General features: G+C 37.1%; 1 protein-coding gene across 3 annotated transcripts in view; it reads left to right on the top strand.

Moving 5' to 3' along the window:
* The first annotated feature begins 7,640 nt into the window (after window positions 1–7,640).
* The window catches only part of LOC113146287 (forkhead box protein P3-like), a 31,848-nt gene continuing 17,684 nt past the window's right edge, over window positions 7,641–21,804 (top strand). The window contains exons 1-3 of one of the 3 annotated variants that reach the window (XM_026333686.1): window positions 7,641–7,733; window positions 8,066–8,132; window positions 18,817–18,986. In XM_026333686.1, the coding sequence (XP_026189471.1) occupies window positions 18,819–18,986 (168 nt within the window). In that variant the 5' untranslated portion in view covers window positions 7,641–7,733; window positions 8,066–8,132; window positions 18,817–18,818. The remainder of the gene's footprint in view (window positions 7,734–8,065; window positions 8,133–18,816; window positions 18,987–21,804) is intronic. The other 2 variants (XM_026333685.1, XM_026333684.1) reach the window with 2 other exon arrangements.

Genomic DNA, 21,804 nt, shown 5'->3' with positions numbered 1-21,804 from the left:
TCTCCCCTAGTTTGTGCTCTCTCCCCCTCTCTCTCTGTTCTCTCTCTGTACCTTCTGCAGGTGTCCCTGGTCCTGGAGCTGTATATCACTGATGTGCAGTTACTGGCCCCACCAACCTCCAGTGTCTATGTGTTATTTATTGTTGCTGTTCTTTTCTCTCTCCTCTATCCACTCACCCCAACCGGTCGAGGCAGATGGCCGCTCAAACTGCGCCTGATTCTGCTCCCCTTTTTTGTTTTTGTAAAGTGCCTTGAGATGATTTGTATTGTGATTTGGCGCTATACAAATAAAATTGAATTGAATTGAATAGACAAAAATTGATGAGTGTCATTTGCATAGCAATGATAATTAGTGCAGTGCTTTCCAATAACCTGGGGGAAGCATGTATAAGGTGCAGAGAATCAGTCCAAGCAAGAACCTTATGGAACTCCATAACTCACTTTTGTGTGTGTGTTTTTTTTTTCCAGCTTCTCCCATTTGGGGTCACCACAGCAGATCAATTTGTCCTCATGATTGATTTGGTACAAGTTTTACCCTGGATGTCCTTCCTGATCCAACCTCAGTTGCTGATGATAGTGGCCCCTGATCTTCCAAGTTGGTCTCCCATCCAAGTACTAACCAGGCACAGCCCTGTTTAGTTTCCAAGATTGGACGCTATCGGGCACTTGCGCTCCAGTGCAGCTGCACCCATAACTAACTTTTGTGTGTTTATCATAAACATGAAAGAATTGGAATCTTTCTGATAAATAAGATTTAAATCAATTTTGTGCTGTTCCTTTGATCCCAATTATATGCTCCAGTCTCTGTAATAAGATGCTGTGGTCAGTGGTGTCAAATGCAGCATGAAGATTTAGCAGAACAAGTATAGATTGTCACCCACGCCTGCCCTCCCAGCTGCGCAGAAACTGCCTGCGGACAGCTAAGAGGCCCTGTGCTCGGTGACTTTTGTTCAAAGGTGTGGAGCCACATTTCCAATTCTGTGATCCTGACCCCCAGTGCTATAAGAACCTTACACTTATTACAGGTATCATTATCACTAAAGGAGGCAGAGGAGTAACCAGACATGTGCCACACTGAGCAGAAGAGAGCGAGAGAGAGAGAGAAGCCATACTACCAGGTAACAGAGCTAACTGCTAGGCTAGTGAACGTGAAGTAACAAGTTAAGTCATGTAGGAGACTTTAGTTGGTGTGTAGGTAAGTTAAACAAGCTGTATATAGCCATACATCGTAACACTTTAACAAGAAGTGAATTTACTTACCCAGGAAACAGGTAACTGCTCACCAACAGTTTACTGCACATTTACTGACACCAACAGGAGAAACAATGTCTGGAGACACAAGAGCGGAGCTTGTGATAGCTGGTGAGCATGATGATACATTTACATTAATGCAAATTACTAACTGCTTATGTTAATTTTACATTCTAAGATGGCAGCACAGCAGCAGTTCACAGCGGCCACTCAGGACCCAATGGTGGTAAAATCATGTATTAGCCTGACCTGGCGACACATCTTCAGCACATGGATGTCAAAACTATTTACATTCATGTCTAGCATCTCTGTTATGGTAATTTCAGCATACAGTCCACTTGTAAACACTCCAAACTGGTTCTGATGGATGTGAGAACCTGGCCTGCTGGAGCCATCTCTTCTCTTGAGCACACTGACTGGCACCTTTAGGAGGCTGCAACCAAAAGCAACAACATCGACCTGGAAGAGTACATGTCATCGGTGAGCATTTACATCAGCAGGTCACTGTCTCCAGGACCATCACCATACACCCCAACCAGAAGCCATGGATGACTGCAGAGCTGCACAATCTGCTGTGGACCCATGACAGAGCCGTGATGAGCAGTGAGAGGCAAAACACTCTGGGATGGCAATGCTTCCCTTCCAGACATTTTGAACAGCTTCTATGGCTCTCACTCACCTGGGCAATAAAGACAACTGAGTTTGACTACTGTTCATTGACTTAAGTTAAGCATTTCACACAATCATCCCTCAGCATCTAATAGGAAAGCTGAGCGTAAAGGGCCTGAACACCTCCCTCTGCAACTGGATCCTGGACTTCCTAGCGAAAAGATCTCAGTCAGTCAGGATCAGTAACAACATCTCTAGCACCACCACACTGAGCACCAGAGCCCTAGATGTCCAAATACATTGCCAAGTTCACTAATGACACAACCATGGTGGGTCTCATTAGCAAGAATGACAAGTCAACCTACAAAGACGAGGTGCAGTGACTGATGGACTGCTGCAGAGTCAACAACCAGTCTCTGAACATGAGCAAGCCCAAAGAGATGGTTATGGACTTTAGAAGGACACAGGATGGTCCCATCAGCCGCTCCCCCATGGAGATCATAAACAGCACCAAATTCCTCGGTGTCCACCTGGCGGATCCTCTGCTGGTCCCTCAACACCAGCACAATGGCCAAGAAAGCTCAGCAGCAGCTTCACTTCCTGAGGAAGCTGACAAAGTCATGTCTCCCTCCCATCCTCCCAACATTCTATAGGGGAACAATCAAGAGCATCCTGTGCAGCACCACTGCCTGGTTCGGAAATTGCGTCTGGAAAACGGTACCAGAGCATTTGGTCCCTGAGAACCAGGCTGTGCAACAGCTTCTTCCCACAAGCAAAAAGACTATTGAACTTGCAGGGAAAGAGCTGAATCCACACATACACACGCACTCACCCACCCTCAAACACACACACACACACACACACACACTTGCATCCGACATTGCATCTTTGCACACTGAACTTATATTCAACGTTACATCACACACTGTTACTTTTAACATTAACGCTCTCCATTATTTTTCTGCTCTTCATCTGTTGTACTGCCCTTTTACTGCCCTGGTCGGTGGTACTCTTGTGTTCTGTTTCATACTGTCCAATTTGTCTGATGTGACTGCATGTATCCAATGTTTACTGCCCAGAATGCTCTGCTGTTTGCACACTTGAACTTAATGTATAGTGTAGTCTTCTGTTCTTTTATACAGTAGTAGTTTTTTCTGGTACTCTATGTATAGTGTAGTCTTGTGTTTCTTTTATACAGTGGTAGTGTGTATTTTCTCATGTTGTTTTATGTAGCACCTGGGGTTCTGGGGGATGCTGTCTCATTTCACTGTATACTGTACAAATGTATATGGCTGGAATGACAAATAAAAAACCTCTTAACCTCTCCCAACTAATTAGCCATGGTCTGTGACATTCATTGTTAGGCTTAACTAAATTTTCAGTGGGGTAAATCCATTTTTGTTTATCCTAGAACTTCTTTATCATCATGTAGTGCACTTCTCATGTAGAGTGCAAGCTCCTGAGTGCTTGCTCAAAGGGAGATAGTGCAGCTGGTGTTTTCAACACATTTTTAAATGCAACATATGAAAAGTACCTAACTGTAGCGTTTAGCCAGTATGTTCTCTGCCTGACCAGTGAGGGGTAATCAGTTTTGTCTTAAAGATATCTACAGATATTTTTTTTACATAGTCACCTTTCCTCTTTGTATAAGTTACCTTTGCTTTGTCATGTGTCGTGTAATCAAAGCAATGTTAAATTAAATTGTAATTCCACCAAGAACCATAATGTTTAGGTAAAATAACATTTGTAAATACATATTGTATTGCTTGAGTGATGTTTATTAATAAGCTTTATCAAATTCTCTTTGTTATTTTTTGTACCCTGCATCTGATGTGCATAATTTAATTTGTGGCTATAATATTTGCAAAACTGAAAAAAGTGGTGCACAGAAGAGTGCAGCAAGACCATCTGATGAAGTCCTGAAAACAGAGGTTACCTAATAAGGTTAATAATAATGGCAGTGCTTTCTAAAGGAAATTTAGATTTGAAAGGACTCAGGCTTCCGTTGTGCCTCAGTGGCATTCTGTTAAGTAGATGACCTTTGACAACACAAAAAATAACCTCAGAACAAGGTGTTTACACCAGAATGTCATAGTTAGAATGTCATACAGCATGTTACTGGGCTTCCCCTGCTTACTGCAGTTAATGCTTCCTCTTCAAAAATGTATTTTTGCACCATTTGAGGTTGACTGAGATGATGAGTTTACACAGAACAATCTGACACCAGGAAATAATATTTCTGAAGAGTTTTAAGAGTTATAAACAATAATGAGGCATTGTCTCACAAAGTCTGGTCAAATCTATTACAGAAATCTTTAAAGAAGAAAAAAGAGAAGTTCTATAAATATATATGACAATATTAACTGCTGAGAGCTGGGAACATTGGAAGTTGGTTGGTCAGATCATAAGGCAGGTTTTTACTGCAAAACTATGAATAACCAGCATTGGTCTATTTTTATTTCATTAATGTCAATGTCAAATTAATATTTACTTTTTTACAAAACAGACACCAAAAGGTAAGACAAACAATCACAATAAATAGTTACATATAAGAGCATATATGTCACATATTAGGGACATATATATAAAATCTACATTCTTAATAATGGACTGCCTCTGTAAAAAAAAATTTTGCTTTTTTTTATATATTATGAAATACTGGAAGCCACTGTGTTCAAGTTCAGTATTTACTATTCAGGTTCAGTATGTACTGTCTATGGTGAACTTTAGTTCTAATCCTGAGATGTGATAAAATCACAGGTTTAGCAGGAGACATTTTTCAGCAAAATCATGTGTAGGTCTCCACTAGTTATTGATTCATACAGTACACAGGGATGAGTACGGTATATTTCTTCACAGTGGTAAACTGCATTAGGTTTTTGTATGGCTGAAAGAACAGCTTGGAAGTTCAGCCTATTTCCCTTATTAAACACAGTGATTTTGATGTCGTCATAAAATACAATTCACATGCTTACATTTATCAGGGTGTCCTGGATGGACACCCAGGGTCTTTACATGGCCTTTGCACACACATAGAAAAACATTTATAAAATGTCATTGGGAAAGTCCCACTAGTACTGTGGGTACTAATTTAGCAGCACATTACACCCCCAGCATCTACATTTCACTGGTATTTAAAAGAAAAACTGCAAATTCTTTGTGAAAATTAAGACACTGATCCATTGGTCAGTAAAGGTTTGAAGAAAAGTCATGTTGTTGCACATAGTGGTTGTTATGGATTTTATAACAGAAGAAAAATCACAAAACATCTGCAGACCAAAGCCACAAAACATAATTTACATAATATAATGTACATTATTAAAGGTAAAAATAAATAGAGCTATGGCCCATTTGAGATTAGTCCAGTTATGTTCAGTATGCCAAACTGACATGACATGATGATTTGTCATTTGGCAATCAAGGAAGAACAGATCCGGAGTGGGTAAAAATGTTTTGTGTTCACTCATCTAGTTTAAGCAATTGCATAAAGCAGTATATTTAAACCACTGATTGAGTTAATACAAAGAGAAAGCTGACAGAAAGCCTGTTTTCTTTGAAATTTGGAATTCAGGACTTTCACTATAAAATGTCACCAACACTGCTAGAATTTGTCAATGACTGAAACAAATACTCACCCCCATTCTGTGCGGAATCTGCTGAGTAAGCCCTTAGATCCAACACCTATAGCAAGGGAAAGAGTGAATCATCGGTATATCGACAATATGATTTTCAGTCTGAATCATGTAGACTAGAGGGCAACAATACAGTACATATGCACGTCTAACAGAACTTTGTCAGCGAGATTCAAAGCAGTATTGTCGCCCTAATCATGTGCTTGGGGATAGTGTAGGATCAAAAAGTACAGTCATCGAAGTTTTTCTCACACTTGATATTTGCACGAGAATGCAGTTCACACAGTAAGATATAGCATTGACTTTTTGGAAGCTTGTGATCTGCAGCACTGGCTACAAATGCCATAATGTTTCCAGCACACATCAGCATCACTACTGTGTGACAGTTTCTCAGAACTCAAGCCAAACAAATTAAGCTTCTATAAACATCTATAGAGCCCAAATTGAAAATTATTATGAGCCCAAACATTGCCTAGTTCTAGATTAGCATTATGCATAGATAGTAATATCATGCCTAATGAAAATATTATTATATATTATTATATTATTATTCTTTCAAACTCTTTTTGAAGCACTTATTTGTAACACTTACTTATTTTCACTACTTATCCCACATGAATAGTCAGACCAATTTATAAAAACCAAACATTTCAGGATTCTGCTGGCAAAAATTGCAGTGTTCATGTGAGACAAGTCCAAAAATGAATTATGGACACATATTGGACACATATTTACATGATTTAACAGCAGAGCAACCATGTTTCCTACAGAACCAATTTACATCTTTTGAAAAAATGTGTTTATATAATTAATGTTATATAAAGTTATGTAAATATAAATACAAACATAAATGTAAATCTAAATGCCAGTTATAAAATAAAATGAAATCAAAAGCAAAATAACATTTAACAGCAATTAGTGGAAAAGTTTTCCATCCACCTGAACTTCCTCCTAATATAGTATATAACCTATATAGTCCTCCTAAAGTGGACTTTATAAGTTCTATATTCTGTCCTAAATCACCTAGCTTCCTCCTTTCCTTATGGTTGCTGGTTCTTGTAACCTCATGACAAAATATGGATTCAACAGATGTGTTTTGTAGAGTCATTTAGATTGTCATAATGTCCAGTACTTTGTACACCCACCATTCCCCCTCCTAATCTCCCTCTGAGTTCTGTGTGCAGCCAAAATGTTGCTTTTCCTGAAAGAAAATGGTGGGTCGGAACATAAATCAAGCAGTAATTACACTTCTACCACAGGTTATTAGAAAAAATATGTAATGAACAAAAGTCTAAATAGTCATAATGCCACAATGACATTAAACAAATATGTAGCAGTGTTCATGTTGGTTTTAATTGTGAGGGTACTCATTAACATAAGTATATATATATGTTCATGACAGTGGATTAACAAACCTTTAAGGGATCATACAGAGAGTGACCTCGGGACTGAGAATGTTCTGAAGCATCCTCAGTTGGTTTTGAGTTTTTGATATGGTTCGGCAAAACTGCAATGAATGTTGTGAAAGCAGGAAAAAAAAAAAACATTCACATGAAGACAATGACATTTTGTTTAAAATGCTGCAGATAACTAATTTTATTTAAATACATTTCTTTCATTCATGCTTCAACAAAATTCCATTTTATCAGCATATGTGTATGACACATACGCTGATAAACACCTTAATCTGTAACACCTTAATCTGAATGTTGGTAACATTCATGACACAGCATATGTGCATGACACATATGCTGATAAACACCTTAATCTGTAACACCTTAATCTGAATGTTGGTAACTGGAAAATATCTAGACACAATTGCATTAGATCTTAAATTTGAAATGAATAAATATGTGTTAGGATTCGTGTAGTGCTCAGAGTAGTGCACCAAGTTAGTAACCTGTGTGAAATACAGTGTCTACTGAAAGCTTGGCATTGTTGCTAATTAAATAACATTTGGACCAGAACAGATTAAATGTGGCAAAAGATTTTCCTATGGCTGTATGAACTTTTGCGCAGATGGCCTGTTTGTTGTTTTTGCTCAGGTAACTGTTCATTTCCCAACAAACATTTTTTTTTTCGGTTGGCAGAGCGGCCTTTGGAAAGTGTACAAGTTTTTGTTGCTGGCTGTGTTTTGATTTGCTGAGAACATGGGCTTTAACTTTGCCTTATCTCCTGCTGTGTATATAAGTACTGAGTGAATATCTTACAGCTTTAATGTGGCCTCTTACTCCGTCATCAGGTGAGTGTGTGCCTTTGGTCTAGTGATAATAATGAGTACCATAAACATTTTAAAAAATTATTCATGATGAAATATTTCATTTAATACATTAAAAAAAAAAAATTCAAAGAAAATTAAAAGTAAAAATATATATGTTAACTTTTCACAATGCAAACATTATCTATCAATGACTCTTTTTAGTTTTTGTTACTTGTTAGTTTCTTGTGTTTGTAACATAACCATTTTCTAACAACCATGTAAGCTTTTTCACATTGAGCTCAGTATATCATAATCTAAAGTTTTAGAAAACCATATTTCCTGTGGAATAACTCCCCCTCTGAATCATTTCAAAGCATTTCCCTCGAAGAACCTGAGAAAAGGCAGACAAGACAGCAGGAGGTTCTGTATGCAGGTGACACGGTAAGCACAAATCTTGCTGTTTTATTTCACATCAGCTCATTTGTATAAGTACAGTGATTTGGTCACACTGACTAGAAAAGACTTGGTATAAATGGTATTGGATTACTGGTCATGTGAGAGCAGTACAGTCAGTGAAGGAGTAACTTTGTCAGTGTGGTCTGCGTGCAGTTGATATTTTTTAGTATTGTCATGCTAAAACTAGAAAAACACAAAATACCTTATTTAGTTGAAGGAACCAAAGACGTCTTTTTGATTTGTTATTATTATATTATTATCATTTTAAGATTACGATCTATGCTTAGTCGAATAGTCATAGGGAACTCTTGCCGAATCCTTTGCCCCTCGGTAGCAACTCTTTGTTTTTTACAGAAGTCAGATTACACTTCAAAAGTAAATGTTTTGAAACTTTTGATTGGCCAAAATTCCTTTCACACATGTACGCAAAATGATCATTTAAAGCTTTTTTTTTTTTAAATAAACAATTATAATAATGATTTATATGCTGAGTACAGCTACAGTACAAATCAAGATATATATTTGTATTCATCTGTAAAGTACCTTTTGAAAATCTGAAAAAATATTACACATTAGGAAAATGTTTGGTTTGCTATATCATATTTGGTTGTAGTCCTTCATATGTATATTAAATTGTGGGGTAGCAGGAAATGTGAAATGACGTCGTGATTGCATGAGAAACAATAGCAATAAAAGTAAATTTATGCTGCTTGGATTTAAATAACTGCCAAAAGTGAATTTTATAAAGATCAAATAATATATTTATGTAATACAAAACATATTTATATTTTAGGCGAGTCATATTTTATACAACTCAGTATCACAAACCAATTTAACGCAAGGGAGTGACGTAATACAATAGCATACAACAGCATACAACACCCCCTGCCTTTCGACCCTCAAATCTAATCAGGAAATACTGTCCCCCTAATAAGAAAAACAAACCTGCAAGAGGAGGCATCACTCTTGCAGGATCAAAGGCTTTACACATTTAAACACATAGTAGACTTAATATATTTAAAAAATATTAATCATATCAATATATGTAATACGTACAATTTGTACCTGAACTCTAAGATTTGAAAGGAATAATAAATGACACTGATTGATTCCCAGAAGGAATTACAGGATAAGGGTGTTTTTTATGAGCTGACTTTAGTCTTGTGACTTAATCTACAGATAATGACAAAATCTACTATCCTAAAAAACAAAGGGAATTTATTATGCATAAAACTAAATTAATTGTTTTAAAAGTCCCCATTGTAACATAATTCAGGCGTTTATAAATGATATAACCATATTGTTTGAAAACAATTTACTAAATCAATTTAATCCACACAACAGGCCCAGCACAAAGATTGATAACAGGTTGTAATTGCGAGCCTTATGATGACATTTTTGTGATATATACAGTTTATAAACCAGTTCATTAGACTTAAGGATAACATTAATGCAATTTCTAATGCACTTGATGATGATTATGATGATGTCATTGACATACTGAAAATGGTAAGTTAGTAATGGTTTTCATTCATTGTGGGGACATGACATTAACTTTCATTCTTTTCCTTGAGAGTTACCCTAATCTTAATCAGAACCACTTCTTGCCTAACACCATTCTTTCCCTAAACGTAACCTAACCAATTGTTACTCTAAAATTCAATGATTGACACACACACAGCTTTTATTTATGAAGATGACTTAATTGCCCCAACACCATTTATATCATATCAACTCTTATTCAGACCAGAGATGATTTGATCTTGACCATGACACTGGTCATGTTCATAAGATTTTGTTCATCCTCTCTGATGTGTTATTATAGAGCACATATGCATTGTTGGAAAAATGCAGTGAAAGTGAAGATGTGAATAACAATCAGGCACAGAAGTGGGTATTTTTTGCATGCTGTGTAACACCTCAGGAAGTTTTTCTAAAGCTGCAACCATCTTCTCAAAGGAAATGGAGCAGCAGAGGCAAAGAGCTGTCATTTCATCTTTTTAGCTAGGGTACATTGGTAAAACTTCCAAACAGAATATATAAAGCCTTTCCTAATTTACAAAATGTTTTTCTTTCTTTCCTTTCTTATTGTGTTATATTATGAGCTCACTGTTATTCACTCCTCTTGTTTCAAACCACAAATTGTATATGTCAACAAGATGATAAGGAAAGATAAATATAAAAATGTGAATGAAACATGAAACATATACAATGTACATCCAAGATAAGAGCAATACTGTTAGTATAATAACTGTAAATGGCAAGCAGGTTTTGATTTCATGTATGTAGACTAAAGTATATGGAAATACTAAGTTTATGGAAAATATTACATATCCTGTATAAGCTTCAAAGACCATGCAGGTTTTCAAAAGATCTTCAAATTAGCATTTCTACCAATTGAAAAGATCAGGGGGTAAGATTACCTGGGGCTATTTTTTTTTTAAGGAAATAGGCAGTGGTTAGTTGGAGAGGGTATAGCTGCATCTATAAAAAATACTTTCTTTACTAGTGGTTTGTCTTATTATAGCCTAAACATTGTATAGGCCAGGACAGACTCGACCATTTAACGTTATGTTAATTAACAATTGGTTTCCTTTTTATATATGTTCTTGAGTTGCTCAAACAATTTTCCAGTATGTAATTTATTTCATTTTCCACTATTGTTTATTTGTTGCATTTACAGTATATGTAAATATTTATATACATGTCAGGTAAGTTACATCTTACGAGCCTCGAGAGTGATCATCTTCTCAATGCTGTCTCTTGTGGAAAATAATTACTACTCCGTAGTCAGGCTGTGTGCATTCTGAAGGAGTGGCTCTGGAGAGGAGTCAAAACCAAAATCAAACTTCCTCTTGCTGGTTTTTCCAGGATGACTAACTATACCTGTAAGGCTAGACTATGTTTATTGTCATAGTTACCACAATAAACATGTGGTTGGGACTACAGAATAATTCTGGTCATGGCTGAAAGACAACATCTCAGTAGGGAGTAACAACTGTGTATTTTAGAAGGGATATAAATTACTATAAATTACTGGGTACTTAAAAATGTACAGGTATAACAATTAAGCAAAAATTCAGATTAGCCAAATATAATTTGATACAATGTACGCACATCTGCCCACAGCTCAAACATATATACATATACCAGCACAATAGCTTGGCTGATTATGTATATCAAAAATCTGAAAAACAAGATTCTCCGATACATTTATTTCAAAGTGATTGGGATGTGCAATTTGAGATATGGGAGTATGTGAGTAATAAACCCACACACTGATAGTAGTACCAGTATGAGGCATCTACAACTTTCCAAACTGTAATGTGGCTGCTTACAACATCCAAACAGGAAATACTTCTTCAAACCCGTTCGTGGCTGACTCACAGAAATGCCAACCAAATATAAGCCATCAGATCAAATCTCTTTGTGTGCAGTGTCGTGACTAGGCCGCTGCTCACTGACAAAACAGACAGAGACTTTGATGGGCTTTTTCTAGGGGAGACAAAGTGAAGAAGGAAAACCAAAATGAGAGAAGACAATGAAAAGCCACAAACATAATGAGTGCTCTCACTTTCTACTGAATTCCTGTTTCTGTAGGTGTGCATTTGCACAACACATTTAGTGATGCCTCTTTGGTGTATATCTCTGATGTGACAGTGAGATAGCTGAAAGAAAACACTCTGAACGCGTCACAAATACCTACATAACTATTACTTGCTTCATACAGCATGTTATGTCAAAAGCTTTTGTAGTCTACTTGCATACAAGGACTGTCATTCTCAGATATTGAAAATGACTGAATTAATTTATCCATCTGATCAACTAACAAAACATGAACAAGAAAACTTAGAATGAGAAAATGAAGGCAAAAAATGCAGTAAACATTTTTGCTACAATCAACTTATAATTTGCTGTAAAAGGCTCACTGCTTTCATGCTAAGTGTGACATGATCAGATGGATGAAGATATATGTTGTTTATTAATGTATTTGATACACGCAAAATTGATACTGAATATATCATGAATTACCCAATTACCCAAGAATCTAAATCCTTTGGTGCCATAAAACTGAAATTATGAATTATACTTATGGTGATGACTGGAAATGCAGAGGCAGGAGGAGGTTCCACTGAAAAAATTGTTTCTACTGCTCAAAGCACCTAAAAAATAAATAAATAAATAATAACAAATGAAATTAATATGAAATAGTTCATTTTGGGGATTGTGAACTTGAACTATGAACATGAACTAGTTTATTTTATCGTGCTAACTGAGCTTTGAGCTAGCTCTTGTAAAGTATGAACTTGCACAACACTGCTAGCGGTCATAGGTAATTATGACAATAGCAAAGGAGGTTAGGTGATGTGTTTGCAAACTCCTCATTAGAAATTTAACATACATGACAGAACAGAACATTAGATTTTAACAGAACAAACAACTTTTGGTTTTGATCTCTTTTTTGGCACAATGATACCCAACCTGTCAGCGTCACTCTGGGGACAAGATCCAAGAAATTCAAATCACCTGGCTTTGCATCAACATAAACCCTGACTCAAACCATAAAGGTCCATTTTCAGCATTACCTCCAGTAAATGTCACTCCGCTGTTACTGAACAAGAAACCACTAGCAGGAAGTGTGACTCTTCCCCATACTGGTTTTGTTTCACAGTGGTGGAAAGCAACAAAGTACTTTTACTAATGTACAAGGTAAAAAAAAAAAAACAACTAATACTAAATCATGAAATTTTAGGGGTCATTCACATGTTCTGTATACAAACGTGTGGAAAACTACAGCCGCGCAGCGTCTTTTCTTTCGAGGGAGCACTCTGTCTGCAGTTCCAAAGTAACCATGAGCTATTAGTATTATTATCGTTGATAACTGACTAACTTAGATTTTGTTGATAACACAAGTGAAGGCAATCATATTTTGGTGAGTTACTCCAAAAAAGATAGTATCTGATTTGATAAAAAACATCCAGCCATCTTCGAGATACACAACCAGTTGCAGGTGATATACTGTGCTGCAGTACAGCATGTGTGTGTTTGTTTGTTTGTGTATGTGTGTGTGGCTGTATATGTGTGTCACTGCACCTGCTGTGAACAACCACAACCTTTCTGTCAGACGGTTTTGTACAGGAAAGCTTTCAGATCTAATGTTTTGAACTACTAAAGACTTTACATGGCGGCAATGAATGCTGAATGCTGATTGGCTGGAGGGTGTACATTATTTTAAGATAACCACATGCTCTAAGTTAGTCCTTATACTTACATGACTACAGGTTCTTCTACATACAGAAGCAGTAAAATTTTATTAATACCTTGACACAGTTGCGTTGTCCAAAATAAACATTATACATAATTTATCTTAAGATGGCAACAGAGACCTTACCATAGCATAATTAGTGTGCACAAAAATCTGATTTGTGCTTTTATGTAATTGCATTGCTAATGTAATCAGTGTAAAATGTATATTGTATGTATAAATAAAAACGTGACCATGCTCCTTCTAGGCCTCATGAACTGACTAAAAATTTACAATTTTTTGTCCTACACAAACTTCTGAAATACCTGCCATGTGAGAGCAGATAGCGTGTAGGACTTCAGTATTTACCTTCATAACTATTTTTCCTATGCTTCTATTAGTTAAAAATGATATCTTCTCCTTTAATACAATGTTTGGAGTAATAACGCTACACTTTGAATCATCTCATTAACACAAAGATTTTTGAGGATTTTTCTTCGAGAATGTTATTGTGTTCTTGTCGTGTGCAAACCATAAGGAGCACTGACAAAATAAATCCAAAATGTTTTTCTCTTCAAAAAATGTTCATTTTAACTGCGTAGACTTCTGTGACATGCAACAAGGATAATCCACCACAGGGCACCTCCCAACCTGTCTGTAGCAGGTGATCCAAAATGACTAGTTTTGGGAAGTGTAGGCTTGAATGCAAATTAGTCCATACTAACCACAAGGATGGCTAAGCTACAGAGAAGCCATCTTGAGAAGACATGGCTGTTTGTGGAAGCACAACATTGCAATCTACTAATAATTTACCCAGGGTCTGACCCAGAGTCAGACAAGGCTCCTGAACCAGTTCTGTCATCTCTGCTTCAACCAGATGTTTCTACAAGGTTGGTTATAAATTATGTCACATTTATTTTGTGTTTTGTTATGGTATCCAGTGACAGTGCTATTTTATGCTGTTAGAAAACAAGGATAGTTGCATATTAGGAGGAAATCAGCAATAAAGTCAAACATATTAGGACTGACAAAGTAAATAAGGGAGGTTTCTGTGTGCCACTACGTGTTTGAACTATCTGCATGTAAGAAAAATGTCACTCTTTTCATGTCATCAGTCAGAGGTTGTTTGAAGTTACAGAAAACATTTCCTCAAAACATTTACCTCAAAATTTCTGCAGCATAACATCTGACAATTACATTATAATTATATTAATAATGCACCTTTTACTTGTACTGTGCTGTTAACTTACAGTATAAAAGGAAATATGATTATTTTTGCCTTTTTGCATTTAAATGTAATATCACATGATCCCATGAATTAGGTTTTATTACACATAATGGACAATTGCACATGTAGTGAGTATTTTTGTATAAGATGACCTTTCACAGGTTTGAGAAGGTTTGTGTCTGATATTAAGTCCACCCCTTTATAACATATATTTATTGATAAATAGCCTTATACATATTTGGTTTCTGTTTTTAACCTCTACCTTTTGTAGTTGCACCAGATGTTTGACACAACTGATAATTTATGAAGTTATTAGTACACTAAAGTTTACGGAACCAACACTTGCTATGTAACGATTTTGTTGATGATTTCTTTCCTGGCACAGGTGTACGTGTGGAAATTGGGCCACTATGACTACAAATATATCTACAGGAAGGTACCATGGGTATCATGACTACTTATCCTTTCAACATTAAAGTATTTACAGTCATATTATCATCATTACCTTTAGTAAACTTCTACTTCATATTTGTCTCTGCTAGGTCACCAGAAGAACCCAGCCGCATGAGAAGCCAGGATTATGGATGGTGGACAATCCTCAAACTTGTGTGTTTAAATGTCTTCTCTCTGTAGAATGCATTTAATATCTATAGAACTGAACTATGGGCCCTTGTGTCTTTGGGGAATAGAGCAGTATTTCCTATATTATTCTTTTTCAATTAATTGTACATAGACATATTAGTGATGAAATCTAACATTACTAATTCTAAGTTTATGTCATATCAATTAATAGGTAATGTAGATTATAACTAAAGCATACAAGAAAAAAAATAGCAATGACAAATACTTTATTGTAACAAAAATATTAGAGCCACTGCCTGCTGTTTCTCTGGCCTTTCAATACTGAACACAGAGCTTGGGGATGGGGATCTTCATCATTGTCTCTGCATAAGGGGCTGGGTCCAGAAACATCGTCATCCACATACTCAATAAAATGATGTTCAGTATCTAAAAAGGTTACACATTAGTACTATTTCAACTAGTACTTGTGATTGTGTTTATGATAATAAAGTTCTCTGTTTTTTCCATTGTTACATGTGTGTTTGTTACCTTTTAACCTAGTAAAAATTTAAATGTAAGCTGGTGAAACTTACTGAACATTTCTGAAATTCAGTGTAATAGAGGATTTATCAAAATCAGCAATTTCGCAGATGTTAACAGGAGTTTATTCCAAACATTTTCTAAAGATCTTACTAAAGAATGTAATGTACAAGTAATAATGTATGTAAAATAATATACAGTGGGTACGGAAAGTATTCAGACCCCTTTAAATTTTTCACTCTTTGTGTCATTGCAGCCATTTGCCAAAATCAAAAAAGTTCATTTTATTTCTCATTAATGTACACTCAGCACCCCATCTTGACAGAAAAAAACAGAAATGTAGAAATTTTTGCAAATTTATTAAAAAAGAAAAACTGAAATATCACATGGTCATAAGTATTCAGACCCTGTGCTCAGTATTGAGTAGAAGCACCCTTTTGAGCTAGTACAGGCATGAGTCTTCTTGGGAATGATGCAACAAGTTTTTCACACCTGGATTTGGGGATCCTCTGCCATTCCTTCTTGCAGATCCTCTCCAGTTCTGTCAGGTTGGATGGTGAACGTTGGTGGACAGCCATTTTCAGGTCTCTCCAGAGATGCTCAATTGGGTTTAGGTCAGGGCTCTGGCTGGGCCAGTCAAGAACGGTCACAGAGTTGTTCCGAAGCCACTCCTTTGTTATTTTAGCTGTGTGCTTAGGGTCATTGTCCTGTTGAAAGGTGAACCTTCGGCCCAGTCTGAGGTCCTGAGCACTCTGGAAGAGGTTTTCTTCCAGGATATCTCTGTACTTGGCCGCATTCATCTTTCCTTCACTTGCAACCAGTCGTCCTGTCCCTGCAGCTGAAAAACACCCCCACAACATGATGCTCCCACCACCATGTTTCACTGTAGGGATTGTATTGGACAGGTGATGAGCAGTGCCTGGTTTTCTCCACACATACTGCTTAGAATTAACGCCAAAAAGTTCAATCTTGGTCTCATCAGACCAGAGAATCTTATTTCTCATAGTCTGGGAGTCCTTCGTGTGTTTTTTGGCAAACTCTATGCAGGCTTTCATGTGTCTTGCACTGAGGAGAGGCTTCCGTCGGGCCACTCTGCCATAAAGTCCTGACTGGTGGAGGGCTGCAGTGATAGTTGACTTTGTGGAACTTTCTCCCATCTCCCTACTGCATCTCTGGAGCTCAGCCACAGTGATCTTTGGGTTCTTCTTTACCTCTCTCACCAAGGCTCTTCTCCCACGATTGCTCAGTTTGGCTGGACGGCCAGGTCTAGGAAGAGTTCTGGTCGTCCAGAACTTTTTCCATTTGAGGATTATGGAGGCTACTGTGCTCTTAGGAACCTTGAGTGCTGCAGAAATTCTTTTGTAACCTTGGCCAGATCTGTGCCTTGCCACAATTCTGTCTCTGAGCTCCTGGGGCAGTTCCTTCGACCTCGTGATTCTCATTTGCTCTGACATGCACTGTGAGCTGTAAGGTCTTATATAGACAGGTGTGTGCCTTTCCTAATCAAGTCCAATCAGTTTAATTAAACACAGCTGGACTCCATTGAAGGAGCAGAACCATCTCAAGGAGGATCAGAAGAAATGGACAGCATGTGAGTTAAATATGAGTGTCACTGCAAAGGGTCTGAATACTTATGACCATGTGATATTTCAGTTTTTCTTTTTTAATAAATTTGCAAAAATTTCTACATTTGGGTTTTTTTTTTTGTCAAGATGGGGTGCTGAGTGTACATTAATGAGAAATAAAATGAACTTTTTTGATTTTGGCAAATGGCTGCAATGACACAAAGAGTGAAAAATTTAAAGGGGTCTGAATACTTTCCGTACCCACTGTATATGGGCTTATATGGGCATGTAATAATATGGGCTTCATAAAGCATTTTACTTCATTCATTCTAATTGCGTAATTAGCTGGTAGAGGCTAACATTTGGGTCTGAATCTATGACTACAAATTTTCTGCTTGGTTTGTGGTCTTTAACATAAGCGACTGAAGCTGAGCACTGATTTTTCACCCATTTTTTTATTTCATATATATTTTGTATATTTTATATGGTTGTCAGCTGATTATATCACAACAGTGTGTCATAGATATAATTATGGTCAGTCGTTTTGTTGTTTTTTCATAATCTGAGCTAATAGGGGAATGTAAAAGTGGCTCAAAAAATATTAATATAGTTCAAATATTTTCTTTGCACAGAAGTGTAATTTCTGATCTGTGTCCCTACCATGTCTGTCTGTCTAGTCATATATAAATGGATGTTAGACCAGATCAGCCTGAGGCAAACCCAGCTGACATTGGGTGAGAGATGGGGTACACCCTGGACAGATATCAGAGGGCTGATAAATTGAGACAAGCTCACATTTACACCTATGGGCAATTTAGTCACCAATTAGCCTAACTCCAAACTGCCTCTGTTTGGAAGCCAGATTACCCAAAGCGGATCCACGCAGACATGAGGTGAACATACAAATTCTACACATAAAGGGTCAAATAGGATTCAAACCCAGAAACTACTTGGTCTTGCTGGTCTCAGTAATCTGGACTCAGGTATATTTCTGTTTATTCTGCTGCCAGGGGCTACACCAAAAGGTATTTATTCAGTCACAATAAACAAAGACAGCAGCTACATTTCCCCATGCCACAACACAGGATAGCCACATTACAAACTTGTAGCCTGTGTGTGAAATGTACCATGCACCGCTATCAGGCTACATGCCTGTGTAATAATACACCTACGTTAATCTCAACACAAGTTGAACCACCCTGCCTTCTCAAACAGCTAAACAGAATCCAAAAATACTTCAGTTTTTCAGTATTCTATTTTTTTTCCATTGACTATTTCATGGTCAGAAAATTAAAAAACTAAACTGTACACTATTTCTCAAATAAAAAAATTGAAGTGAAGTGTTACATGGATAATGCAGCTAAAGTAATTATTTTAAAATGTTTTCTATCTGAAATTTGATCTTACCCATGCATTCATGTGAAATGGGCTTTTTTTTTATCTCAGAAGAGGAAACACACTACTCAAAAATTTCAGGATACAGTTTTAAAGTCTCTACAGCGAAACATTAATATCTCCCTGTTACTGCAGAAATGCCAGAGACGTCCAGTGAGAGTGTGATATGTGTACAGCACCAAGGTCAACCACATTGTGACAAGATGAAACAGCTGGAGGAGGCAGCCCCCCTTTCTACTCATTCTCCTCCACCTCTTCTTCCTCAAAGGAGGGACAAAGTATCACCACCTCCATCAGGAAGTCAGGTATGTCATAAATGACATCATACAACCTTGCATGAGCAAACTTTACAACTTTCTAAACACAGATATACATAATATACCTTACTCTGTTGAAGGTGGAGGTGGGTTAAGTGTTCAAATTCTCAGCAGGTTATTTATTTGCTGTAAATATAATAAGATTCTTGCTGCCATTTAATGTTAGTATACCTACATGTGACTTTATTTATATTAAAATTAACACTTTAATTTAAATAAAATCATATGTACTAACATTATATGCCATTATATGCTATAGTAAAATTAACATTTTAATATAAAAGTAAAATTTATTTTGCATGTAAAAAAAATGTGATGTTTATTCATACTATAACTGTGGTAGCAGCTAAGTAGAAAAAGCAGAACATTGGTCTGTACTTGTCACAAAGTATCTACTAGTAGAATTAGCATTATCAAGTTTGCGTGGGCAAACCCATGCTTTACATAAATAAATTTTATATCTGTTCAGTGGCAATAAACGTCACACCTTAGACTCACAAATAACGGTGCTATATTCAGGGAAATTTAGATAAACCGTAACATTAATAATGATAAACCACAGGGCTAGGATGACGTACTGACACTTTGTGACAAAACACATATCAGAGAGCCTCTCATAGCAGAACCACTAGCCAACCTGTAACAGAGGTGTCATCCACAGACTGACTCTCTCAAATGCTTCTAGTGACTGTCAAAGCACCACCAGAATCCTTGACTTTTCCACAGAGTCTGGCAGAAGGTTGTCATGGCTGATGAGCTACCGTATTTTCTGGACTATAAGTGGCACTGGAATGTTGGTTGCTTTTAGCAAAAAAGGCCTTATTGAAAAGAAAAAAACATACATAAGTCACTTCGGTGTACAAGTCGCATTTGTAATTAATCTAATTATAGCCTAATTTAGCCTATGAAGAATGTCCGCTAGGCATAACAACAAGCAGAAGTGCATTACAATACATTATTCATTCATCCGTATCAAGTAATGTTGAAGCTGAAGCAGCGTGTCCACCAAATCACTTGGCTTGCCTGAATGCCGACACTCACCCCAAACTTTGTTTCATATGGCGGCAAGCCGTTTGAGCATAAATTAGATATCCTTGATATCAGATGTTTATTTCACATACTAGTTCAGTCTTTGTCAGAACTAGTTCGACGTTTGATTGCACTAGTTGGACATGTGATTGCACTAGTTGAACAAGAACCCTTACTAGTCACGCTTTCTCAGCAACTAGTGGCATTTCTGTCCAGCTAGTTCCATGAAAAGCCCTACTATCAATGCCAGTCACTGCACTAGTAGGACCAAAGTCCCAACTAGTCAGCTTTTTCATGTACTAGTGGCCCTCTGGACGACACTAGTAAGGCTAAAAGTCCTACTAGTTAACTAGTGTGCTGAAAGAAATGTGACAAGTTTACTAGTCAAGCATGAGTTTGGCTCACTAGTGAACTAGTGACCAGTATTTGTCTGCACTAGTTCACTAGTGAGAGCCTAAATCTTCACTAGTTCACTAGTGAGGGCCAACATGCACACTAGTTCACTAGTTAAGACCTCTAGGCCTTACTAGTGAACTAGTGAGGCTAAATAATGCATACTAGTTAACTAGTGAGGTTAAAACCACACTAGTTGTACTAGTGACAGACATTTTCATGTAACTAGTAAGTTTCAAAATGTTGAACTAGTGGAAGCCCAAATGCTCACTAGTGAACTACTCAAAGTTTGTTTTACTTTACTAGTTAACTTCTGGGCGCAAAATCTTTAGTAGTTAACTAGTGAAAGCCAAGTCGATCACTAGTAAAGTAGTTACACTAAATGCTAATGAAGAGGCAGGGAAGTGACATAAACCTAACCTTCCTATTGGCTCTCCTGCAGTTCAATCAAACCAAAATTTAAATTTAACTCTGTAAAGCCTGGCTTGCTCCTCTGCTTCACTGCTTTGTTGAACATTTTTTAAAAGAAATACCAGGAGAGGAAATACCACTCTCCAATTTAAAGTAAACTTTGATGGAGGTGGCAACAGTTAAAACTGAAGTTTGTTTACAAGGAACCATGTATAAAAATGTACTATATTATTGCTGATTAGTGGCAATAATCCATCTAAAATACTATGTAATAATGTTGAAAATTAAGAAAAAAATATAGCCGGAAGCGGCGATGAGCGGCTTTCGCCTCGAGCGGACCGCCGGCGCGAGCGACCCCCGGCCGGCGAGAGGTCGAACCGCTCCTCCCGGGCGAAGTGGCTCACCGGGAGCCCTTCGGACGAGAGCGTATAGCAAGCCGTTTGAGCATAAATTAGATATCCGCCATAGTGTCTGTGCGTTTTTGTGTCTCGGCACATCTGGATATGTGTGCATGTGTTTACAACTGCTGCTTTGATTACCGTGGAGATGTAAAGTATTTCGGTGTCTGTCCGTTAGACGGACATTGACCGGAAAAAATCCCCCGCCTCGGGTTTCCGGCTCTGAGTCCCGCTCTTATGGCAAGCCGTTTGAGCATAAATAGATATCCTTGATATCAGATATCCTTGGTAGGAGATATCCTTGATATCTGATATCAGATATCACTTATTCTTAACCTTGATATCAGATATCAAGGCAGATATTCTTAACCTTGATATCAGATATCAGATATTCTTAACCTTGATATCAGATATCAAGATATTCTTAACCTTGATATCAGATATCAAGGTTAAGAATATCTGCCTTGATATCAGATATCAGATATTCTTAACCTTGATATCTGATATCAAGATATTCTTAACCTTGATATCAGATATCAAGGATATCTCCTACCAAGGATATCTGATATCTGATA

Source organism: Mastacembelus armatus, chromosome 7 (genome assembly GCF_900324485.2).
Source record: "Mastacembelus armatus chromosome 7, fMasArm1.2, whole genome shotgun sequence".
Taxonomy (NCBI): Eukaryota; Metazoa; Chordata; class Actinopteri; order Synbranchiformes; family Mastacembelidae; genus Mastacembelus; species Mastacembelus armatus.
The sequence above is the reverse complement of the archived record's forward strand: the minus strand, read 5'-3'. Positions and strand labels throughout refer to the sequence as shown.